We start from the raw sequence: 11,522 nt of genomic DNA, 5'->3' as shown, positions 1-11,522 counted from the left end.
TCATAGAGAATCCAGGTGTAAAAATGTCATTAAAAATAAAGCCTGTTTCTGCCTGGTAGGTTCCATTTAATATGGATTTTGATAGAGTAAAGAGGTGAAAACAGGTTTCCAATGGAGAAGTAAATAAACTTCAGGGTTAAGGATTGGCTCTGAGGAAGAGAAGTGTGTTTTACAGTTAATTTTTTAACTTAAATGTCTAAGTATTCTAATAAAACCTTTCTGACTTAAGGAAGGAGAAAAGAAAAATTTAATTTTCTCCTTGAACCTGAGTCATGTTAATGTGTTTAACTACGGTCCCAAACCCTGAAGGAAACAATTAGGGAAATCACACCACTCAGTATTAGATGGCTATTAGGTCTACATGCCCTATCAGGCTCTCTGCCACCTTAAGTATCTGATATTTATTGATTTATAACTTGGGTTTTGTCTTCAGAGGCTCATGGGCAGGGAAAATCAGACTTGGGTGAGTGAGTTCATTCTACTGGGCCTGTCCAGCTGCTGGGAAACCCAGGTCTCCCTCTTCTTCCTTTTCCTGGCTATGTATCTGGTGACCATGTTGGGGAACTTTCTCATCCTCCTCCTCATCAGACTGGACAGCAGCCTAAATACACCCATGTACTTTTTCCTCAGTGTCCTGTCATTTGTGGACATCTGTTACACCAACAGCACTGTCCCACAGATGCTTGTTCACTTCCTGTCAGCCTGGAAGACCATCCCATTCCAAAGCTGTGTGCTCCAGCTCTATGTGTCCCTGGCATTGGGCGGGTCTGAGTTCTTCCTGCTGGGAGCCATGGCCTATGACCGCTATGTGGCGGTGTGCCGCCCACTGCACTACACAGTCATCATGCACGGAGGGCTGTGCCTGGGGCTGGCTGCCGGCTGCTTGGTGGCTGGTTTCATGAATTCACTGATGGAAACAATCATCACCTTTCAGCTTCCCCTGTGTCACAACATTATTAACCATTTTGCCTGTGAGACCCTGGCTGTGCTGCAGCTAGCCTGCGTGGACATCTCCTTCAACATGGTCATGGTGGCCATCTCAGGATTTCTGGTGATCATGCTTCCCTGTGCCCTGGTCCTCTTCTCCTATGGTCATATAGTGGCTGCCATTCTGCGTATTCGCTCTGCTCAGGGACGTAGCAAAGCCTTTGGGACCTGTGCTTCCCACCTCACTGTGGTGTCCATGTGCTTCGGAACAGCCATCTTCACATACATGAGACCTGAGGTTGACTCCTCAGCAGAACAGAAAATGACCACCCTCTTCTTTGCTGTGGTGACTCCAATGCTGAATCCTGTAATCTACAGCTTGAGGAACAAGGAGGTGATGAGTGCCCTAAGAAGAGTGTTGAGAAAACTTAATGAAAAAAGGTGAAGTTTCAAAGGAGACTGCCCTAACTGGTTTGGCTCAGTGGATAAAGCGTCAGCCTTCGGACTCAAGGGTCCCAGATTAGATTCTGGTCAAGGGCATGTATCTTGGTTGTGTGCAGGAGGCACCTGGCTGATCGATGTTTCTCTCTCATCGATGTTTCTAACTCTCTATCCCTCTCCCTTCCTCTCTGTAAAAATCAATAAAATATATTTTAAAAAAACAAACAAACAAACAAACAAACAAAAAACACACAAAGGAGTCCTACTTCCCTCCAACAGCCCAGAGAACATTTCAAAGAGGAAATGATTGACATGTCCTTTGTCCTCAGATTTGCTGATAAGGTAGATAATAGTGAGCACATCCTTTTTAGACTGACTTTCCACACTAGTCCACATTTTCACTATGTACCATTGCCCTGTTATACATGTGCTAAAAAAAAATGCATTCAGTTATTAAATAGGGGTCTGCTGGGTAATCTGTCCTAGAATTCATATTTCCCCATCCCTTTCATATTCCTCCTGCATATTCCCTCAGGAAGTACCATGTGGACAATGAAAAGTTTCAGGCTGAGAACAGCCATACTTCATATCTTGACCCAACCCTCACCAGAAATATGGCTTTGAAAATGTACTTAATATCTCTGACCTCCAGTTTCCTCAACTATAAAAAGAATAGCCAGTAAGTGTTATTATCTTGAAGATTATGAGTAATCCATATAAAATACCTGGTAGAGTGGTAGCATAAAGTAGATATTCAACTATTTTTAAAAGTATTTTTAGGACACAACTACAGGACTAAGCAGTATGCAACTTTCTATATACAATTATTCAAAATGAACTTTTTTCCTGTTTCTTTGGCTGTAGTAGATCACTGTCCTATGGCTGTGATTTTACTGAGAACCCTGGCATCTATCTATCTATGTATTTATCCATCCATCTATTCATCCATCCATCTATCTAATCTATTTATAATCTATTTATCTGTCAAAGCTGAAGTTCTTATTTTTCTTATCTCCAATTCAAACAAGAGCTTTCTCATGAGCTCCAAACACACATGTCCACTGGCTTACTTAACACATTCACTTATCACATAGGAATCCCATTCTTAACATAATTAAAATACCGTATTTTCCGGCATATAAGACAACTGGGCATATAGAAGATTTTCCTGGGTTAAAAAGTCGTCTTATATGCCGGAAAATACGGTAGAACTATTGCTCTTGCTTCTTCTAGCCCAGGGTACTCCTTTCCTCTTATCCCAATATACCTTGACTGTATTAGTAAAAGGAACCATCAGACACTCAGAATAATTTTTTTTAATCCTCACCCGAGGATATTTTTTCCATTGATTTTTAGAGATAGTGAAGAGAGAGGGAAAGACAGAGAGAAACATCAATGTGAGAGAAACACATGGATTGGTTGCCTCCTGCGTGAGCCCTGACCAAAGGCCCAGGCCTGGGAGGAGTCTGCAATCAAGATACATGCCCTTGACCGAAATCAAACCTGGGACCCTTCAGTTTGCAGTCTGACGCCCTATCCACTGAGCCAAACTGGCTAGGGCAATAATTTCTTTCTTTTATATCTAATCCATCAATAGATTCCATGAGCTTTATTAACAAAATATATTATCAGTCTGCTTTCTACATTTTATTCTTTACACAGCAGCTTTAATTTTTAAAATTATTATTTATTTTTGACTTTATGTTATGAAATAAAACACAGAAGCAGAAAACAACACTAAACAAATGTAACTTAGTGAATTATTATAATACAATACCCCTTGTAACAAACACTCAAATAAAAAAAACAGATCTGATAGCTACTACAGAAGCCCCTCATGAGCTTGTCCTAATCACAACTCCTTTCCCCCAAAATACTATCTTGACCTTTGTAGCAATCACTTCCTTGTACTTCTTTATGGCTTTATTACCCAAAAAACATCCCTAGTCATTGTAGTTCAGTCTCATTCAACTTGATATGTCTATGAAGTCTCTCTCATCTATCAGTCTCCTCCAACTCTTTATTTCCATACAATTTATTTGAGTGACCTGGGCCATTTGACCTGCAGAAGGCATCTTTACCTTAGGAAATAAATCAGGGCACATCTTTATCCTGTTTACAGTAAAATCCAGACTTCACACATGCAAGGCCCGATGTGATCCAGCAGTAGCATGCTTCTTCGTCTGTTCCCATCCCCTCTCTTACTGCATTTGTGGCACACTGGTTACCTGGCAAGAGTCAGAAGAAAACAGATAAATCTTTATAATAGGAAAAGTCATCATATTCATGGAGAAAATAATTATAAATGTAAGTTTCTTATGTATGAAATCTGAGACTTATGCAATGTATTAATTTACTAATAAATACTAATAGCTTAATCATAAATACTGACTTTCACTGGAAATTTTGAATCCTATCAATTAGCATAATAAATTGTGCTAAAATTTCTGAATAAAATCTCAACAGTAAAGGTGTTTTGATCTCTCACTTTTTAAAAATAAATCTTTATTGTTCAGATTATTACAGTTGTTCCTCTTTTGCCCCCCCATAGCTCCCCTCCACCCAGTTCCCACCCCACCCTCTGCCCTTACTGCCCCCCACACTGTCCTCATCCATAGGTGTACGATTTTTGTCTAGTCTCTTCCTGCACCCCAACACACCCCTTTCCCCCTGAGAATTGTCAGTCCACTCCCTTTCTATGCCCCTGATTCTATTATATTCACCAGTTTATTCTGTTCATAAATAAACAGAAATTCACTTGATTTTTAGATTCACTTGTTGATAGATATGTATTTGTTGTTCATAATTTTTATCTTTACCTTTTTCTTCTTCTTCCTCTTCTTAAAGAATACCTTTCAGCATTTCATATAATACTGGTTTGGCGGTGATGATCTCCTTTAGCTTTTTCTTATCTGTGAAGCTCTTAGTCTGACCATCAATTCTGAATGATAGCTTTGCTGGGTAGAGTAATCTTGGTTGTAGGTTCTTGCTGTTCATCACTTTGAATATTTCTTGCCACTCCCTTCTAGCCTGCATCGTTTCTGTTGAGAAATCAGCTGACAATCATATGGGTACTCCCTTGTAGGTAACTAACTGTTTTTCTCTTGCTGCTTTTAATATTCTCTCTTTGTCTTTTGCCCTTGGCATTTTAATTATGATGTGTCTTGGTGTGGTCCTCTTTGGATTCCTTTTGTTTGGGGTTCTCTGTGCTTCCTGGACTTGTAAGTCTATTTCTTTCACCAGGTGGGGGAAGTTTTCTGTCATTATTTCTTCTAATAGGTTTTCAATATTTTGCTCTCTCTCTCTTCTTCTGGCACCCCCATAATTCGGATGTTGGTACACTTGAAGTTGTCCCAGAGGCTCCTTACACTATCTTCATATTTTTGGATTCTTTTTTCTTTTTTCTTTTCCGGTTGGGTGTTTTTTGTTTGTTCGTATTTCAAATCTTTGACTTGATTCTTGCAATCCTCTAGTCTGCTGTTGGATCTCTGTATATTATTCTTTGTTTCAGTCAGTGTATGCTTAATTTTAATTGGTCCTTTTTCATATCCTTGAGGGTCTCACTACATTTATCAGCCTTTTCTAGAAAATTCTTGAAAAACTTTATAACCGTGGTTTTGAACTCTATATCCAGTAGTTTGCTTTCCTCCATTTCTGTCATTTGTGACCTGTTTCTTTGTCTCCACATTTTGGCTGCTTCCCTGAGTTGATAGAGTGGCTTTGCGTGCTAGGTGTCCTATAGGGCCCAGTGGCTCAGCCTCCCCAGTTACCTGATGTGGACTCTCTTGGTGCACCCCTTTGTGGGCTGTGTGCACAGTCTTGTTGTAGTTAAGCCTTGATTGTTGTTGGTATCACTGGGAGGAATTGACCTCCAGGCCAATTGGCTGTGAGAATCAGCTGTGTCTACGATGGGAGAACTTCTGTGCTGGAGCACCCTTATGGGGCAAGACTTGCTTCAGTGGGACTTTGGTGCTCACTGGGTCTGCTCCCTGAGTGTGTCCCTTATGGATCTGAGGAGTTGTAATCTGGATGGTCCCACTCTGACCCTTGGGTACACTGGCTCTTGGATCTCTAAGGAGGTGTTAATTGAGCCTCTGCCTGAGGCCACCCAGCAGGAGCTATGGAGATATCTTCAGATTCCTCTTCTTTGTTTGGGGTTTGGAGGTGCCCAGATGAGGCCCAGCTCTGAAGCAATGCAAGCTGCTGTGGGGCCTTGGGCCTTCTTTTGGATGTTCTGAGTCTCTCTGACCCAGTTGCAGTTTGTTAGGTAATATTAGATTGCAAAGGGCCAAGCCATTCATATGCAAAATCCTCTGCACACAGCTTGTGTGGGGTGGGGTCTCAGGGAATTCACTGGGCAGAGCAAACAGCAATGGCTGATTCTCAGCCCTGCCCTAAGAGACCCCCAGGTCTCAGTGTCCCACAGTAATCACCACAAGCACCTCTGAGAGAAAGCCGCCCTCGAGTTCCGCCCGATGCCAGATAATCCAGTTTCTCCCCGTCTGAGTCTGGGTCCCCAGAGTCTCGCCCAGAACTGGAGTTCAGAGCAGTTGGGAGCTTGTGTCTCCCTCCCAATTGAAAAATACAACCCCATCCTCAGTTGCCAGCCCTTTCCGTGCATGCACCTCCGTACCTCTGCACTTTACTTCCACACCTCCTCTGAGTCTCAGTGTGCTTTTCTCTTTCCTTTTAGTTGTAGAATTTCCACTCAGCCTGGATGATGTCCATTTTGTCTTTTAGTTGTAGTTTTGAAGTGGTTGTGCGAGGCAGCAATTTCAGGTGTTTACCTGTGCCACCATCTTGGTTTCTTCCTTCGATCTCCCACTTTTTAAAAGAAGAAAATCCAAGTTGCTGCCTTGGAAAAGGAGTCTTGCCCTCACCCATTTGGCTCAGTGGATAGAGTGTCAGCCTGCAGACTGAAGGATTATGGGTTTGATTCCAGTCAAAACCTCGTACATCAGTTGCAGGCTACTCCCTGGCCTGGGCCCTGGTCAGGGCTCATGCAGAAGGCAACCAATAGATGTGTTTCTCTCACATTGATATTTCTCTCTGTCTTTCCCTCTCTCTTCCACTCTTTCTAAAAATCAATGGAAAAATGTCCTCCGGTGAGGATTAAGAAAAAAGAAAAGAAAAGAAGTTTTGTATTCACCAGCTAGACTATAAGCTTCTTAAGAGTAAGGATTATTCATTTAAGCATATTTGTATTTGTGGAGCCTTAACAATACTAATAATTCCTGCTGATTGAATAGTTTATTGATTGAAACTTTTTTACTATTTTAGGAGTTGCCTTTTCTGAAGTATATAAAGACCATATGTGTTGGAATTTATAATATCCTATCTAATAAAAGAGTAATATGCAAATTGACCATCACTCCAACACACAAGATGGCCGCCCTTATGTGGTCAAAGATGGCCGCCCCCATGTGGACACAAGATGGCCACCACAAGATGGCCAGCAGGGGAGGGCAGTTGTGGGCTATCAGGCCAGTAGGGGAGGGCAATTGGGGGGGAGACCCAGGCCTGCAGGGGAGGGCAGTTGGGGGGACCAGGCCTGCAGGGGAGGGCAGTTAGGGGTGACTACGCTGGCAAGGGAGGGCAGTTTGGGGTGACTGGGCCAGCAGGGGAGGGCAGTTGGGGGTGACCAGGCCTATAGGGGAGGACATTTAGGGGTGACAAGGCCGCCAGGGGAGCAGTTAGGTGTCGATCAGACTGGCAGGGAAGTGGTTAGGGGGTGATCAGGCTGGCAGGCCGAAGCAGTTAGGGGCAATCAGGCAGGCAGGCAGGCAAGTGGTTGGGAGTCAGCAGTCCTGGATTATGAGAGGGATGTCTGACTGCCCATTTAGGCCCGATCCCACCGGGCCTAAACAGGCAGTCAGACATTCCTCGAGGGGTCCCCGATTGGAGAGGGTGCAGGCTGGGCTGAGAACCCCCCTCCCCCCATGCATGAATTTTGTGCACCGGGCCTCTAGTTAATAAATAAGACTTTAAAAATCTTAGGTGCAGAGTTGAGTTAATTGATTAATAATACTTCTCAGTACATGGGACATTAATAAATTACACAAGGCTTTTTATTAATTTTTAAAAATTAATTATTTTTAAATTCCATTTCTAATTTTATTTCTAATTTCTAATGTGTTTAATACATATAATTGGATTGAGGTACATTCATGTATTTTTAAAAATTCTTTATTGTTTAAAGTATTACATATGTCTCTTTTTCCCCCCATTGACCTCTTCCCTGCCACCCCAACCCCTAGCACATGCCCTCACCCCCCTAGTGTCTGAGTCCATTGGTTATGCTTATATGCATGCATACAAGTCCTTTGGTTGATCTATTACCCCCTCCCCTGCCTTCCCTCTGAAGTTTATGTATTTTTTTAAAGTGTATTATATTGTTAACTATTCATCCTTTGTCTATACTACATAACACTATACTTTAAAGATCCACATATATATTTAAGACCCATACATATTGCTCATTTATTACTTCTGTTTATAGTAATCTATGGTGTTCCCAATATTTTAGCTGTCACTCTTTGTTATGGAACCCAACTACCCCCCCCACACACACACACAATCACATATAGCCCCATATTGAACTTCATAATATATACACACTTAAGTACCTATGTGAGAATTTATTTAGGAAATACACACAGCAGTCAAGTTGCTAGGTCATATAATATTATCTCCAGAATTGCTTTATAACTCTATACCCCTTTAGTGCATGAGAGTTCTTATCTACACAGAGCCTGCACACTTTCAATTTTTTTCTAGCCTAAAAGATATAAAATTGTTTTATCTTTTATTACTTGATGAGTAATTGATATGAATTACTTATGCTGCACTCCTGATTCCTGTCTCCCTTCACCCCACACTGTTCTATCCATGCCTCCCCACCTCAGTTCACGATAACTGCATCACCACTGTGGTCAGGCCATTTACTACTCTTTCTCTCAAATGATTCAAATCTGCAAGAATATCCTATTGTTGCTGCTTTCTAAATCTATATAGAATATGCTCCGTTCTCATCCTCCCACTCTTACATGCTGGTGCGAGCCCCCATCTCTTCCACTTGGGTCCTGCAAAGGTCGGCAACAAATTTCTCTGCTTCTACTCTTGTATCCCAGCCCTCAGAGCAATCACTTTAAAACATAACTCAAAGCATGCCATTCCTCTTGTGAGCGTTAGTATTTTCTCCATCTGTGTTGAACAAATATTTGTTAAATACCTATTATGTGCTAGACACTCTTCTAGGTGTTGTGGTTACAACAGTGAAAAGCAAACAAAACAATCTCTGCTTTCATGGAGATTACATTCTAGTTAAAAGAAATAGACAATAAATATACTAAATAAGTGTATATGTAGTATGTTATGTGGTTTTAATTGCTATAGAGAAAAGTAAAATAGAAAAGGTAGGTAAAGAATACTGGGAAGACAAAGTTTTGGCAGAGTACTCCAAAGAAGTCATATACTAGTATACTCTCTGTTAAGGGATCCCTAAATGCTTTATAATTTATGTTGCATTTATAACTGGCATTTTTTTTAGATGGTTATTGCTGATGTACATAAATGCTCTTGATTTCTGTAAGGTGGTCTTGTATCTAGTTCTTATTAAATCTAATAGACTGTTGAATATTTTCCCCTAGATATATAATCGTATCATCTGTACATAGTGATAGTTCTTCTTATAAACTTGGTACATCTTAATCTATTTTTTTATTCTTAGGCCAGGACTGCTAATGTCATATCACACAGTAACTATGATAGCAGTTACTTTGAATTTTTTTTCTAGCCTAAAAGATATAAAATTGTTTTATCTTTTATTACTTGATGAGTAATTGATATGAATTACTTATGCTACACTCCTGATTCCTGTCTCCCTTCACCCCACACTGTTCTATCCATGCCTCCCCACCTCAGTTCACGATAACTGCATCACCACTGTGGTCAGGCCATTTACTACTCTTTCTCTCACAAATGATTCAAAGCAAAGCATCTATAGATTCTCCATTAAGTATAATGTTTGCTGTGAATTTAGGGTATTTAACCTTCATTAAGTTAAGTTTTTTAGAACAAAGTGTAATAAAGTGAGGATGTGCCTGCCTTAGTATATAGCAAAATATATTATAAAGTAACTACTATTAAAACTGTGGTATTGGTGTAGAAAAAGACATGCACCCATGAATCAAAATATAAACCCAAAGAAGCTTTTGTAAATGGGATTTAGTATGTAATTTCAAATCAATTTAGGAAAATAGAGTCTACTAAATAAATGATGTTAGGACAAATGGCTACACTAACAGGAAAAAGAAATGTCATATTTTCTATTGTATGTCATAAAATGAATTTACAATATTTAAAGGTGAGGAAATACATTTTGTAAATGAGTTTATGCTTATTCTCTTCCCTTCTAAAAACATACTAAATAATGGTAAAGGGATAAAAAATGATATAGTAAATCCACAAAGTGAAGAGCACAATAAGTAAGAAAGGGCTTAAGAAGTACAAACTGGTAGTTACAGAATAGTCATGAAGATGTAAAGTACAACATAGGGAATATGGTCAATATTATTGCAGTAACTATGTATGGTGCCAAGTGGGTATTGGACTAATCGGGAGGATCACTTTGTAAGTTATATAAATATCTAACGACCATACTGTATACCTGAAACTAATATAAAATAATATTGAATGTCAACTGTAATTGATATTTGTAAAAAAAATAAAAGAGCCAAAACAGTATTTTATGAAAAATGTCAGAAACATTTGGAGGCTAGAAAAGCAACTTTGTTTTGGTCTCTTTGGTCTTTTTGAAGATCCAAAGCTAACTTGGACTCGGTTAAACTTCCACTTCTAACTGCAGCACTCACATAGGTAGCCCTCAGCAGGCAGATTGTTTATTGTGCTTAGATGCTGTTGCCGCCAGCTCCCAGAATAAGTTGGGAGAGGAAACCACAAGCCTTTTCTTGGGGCAGTGCCAGGTGGCTGAGCAGAGAGCAGCCTGGTAATGGAATGGAAATCTTCACTCTCGCTCTTGTGGAAGGGGAGAGTGGCACACACTGGGCCTCTGCGTGTTTCACTGTACAGTGCTTAACATCCTCAGTAGTGTTTTTTTATACAGGGTAATTGCACTTTTCTTAGCAATTCTGAACCCTGAACATCCCTAAGTACAAACCAGGGTTTATAGGAAGGTTGTCTTCCTTAACATGAAAGGAAAGTCAAAGTTCTATAAGGTTACAGGATGTGATGGTTGAATTCCAAATGTGAAGACCAGCCCAATAGTAAGCAGCATCGTACTATGTCTAGGGACTGGCTATAGAAAGGTCTCCTTGCCCACACTCAGACTAGACAGTGTTCCACAGAGCATCCCAGTGATGGCCTGGCCCCAGAGCTATTGCTCAAAGGAATGTGGAGATGGGTGAATCAGAATGAGGAAGTTGAGGTGGAATCATATCTTTATGCTCATAAAGTGGATAAAATTCCCACCATTTAAAGGCAGTGTCACTGAAGGCTCAGACAAACCCCTCTTGAGAATTTAAAGTTTGGTGAGCTCCTTCCCTCCTCTAGGGACAAGGAAGCAAAACCTTCATCGGAAAAGTTGAAATATAGGTTAGGATAGTAGGTGCAGAAATGACCAGATAAGGGAAGGAAAAAGAAAAGAAATCTAATAAACAAAACATAATTGGCCCCTTGAGATGTCATCACTAAAGTTAGAGAAAGTTCTACCTTACCCAACTGCACTTGCCTCAAATGACACCGCTTTCCCCGCCTTGCACAGGATAGCCTCCTCCACTCTCCAAAGGTGAGTCTGACATTTTTCAGTCTTTCTTCAACACTTACTTGGGAACATGAATTACAAAACCAGGTCCTGTAATCCATGCCTTCTCCTGTATTCTTTGAGCCTAAGAGTGTGATGGTGTGATGTAATTGTCCTCTAGTAGCAATTTGTCCTAAGAAAATGCTCTGGATATCCAAATTAGGAAGCCAGCACCGTGCAACTCTTTTAGGGGTTCCCCATGTGGATGAGTCTGAGAATGCTGAAGAGTCAGTGCCAGATTTGTAGTCATGAATTCTGCTTTTCACCATCTCCTGGAAACTGGTCAGGTGCCAGGTCTGTGCTGATGAGCCTCTTCTTTGCTGATGGAGTAGAA

At 40.7% G+C, this 11,522-nt stretch overlaps 1 protein-coding gene across 1 annotated transcript; it reads left to right on the top strand.

The window, feature by feature from the left end:
• Positions 1-439: 439 nt before the first annotated feature.
• On the top strand, positions 440-1,372 carry LOC307108542 (olfactory receptor-like protein OLF3; the record flags this gene model as incomplete). Its single annotated transcript, XM_079786609.1, has 1 exon — positions 440-1,372. The coding sequence occupies one exon, from the start codon at positions 440-442 to the stop codon at positions 1,370-1,372; it is 933 nt and encodes a 310-aa protein (XP_079642735.1).
• Positions 1,373-11,522: the final 10,150 nt, after the last annotated feature.

The sequence above is a fragment of the Cnephaeus nilssonii genome (genome assembly GCF_951640355.1).
Source record: "Cnephaeus nilssonii genome assembly, chromosome: 12".
Lineage (NCBI taxonomy): Eukaryota > Metazoa > Chordata > Mammalia > Chiroptera > Vespertilionidae > Cnephaeus > Cnephaeus nilssonii.
This window is presented reverse-complemented; position numbering and strand designations above follow the sequence as displayed.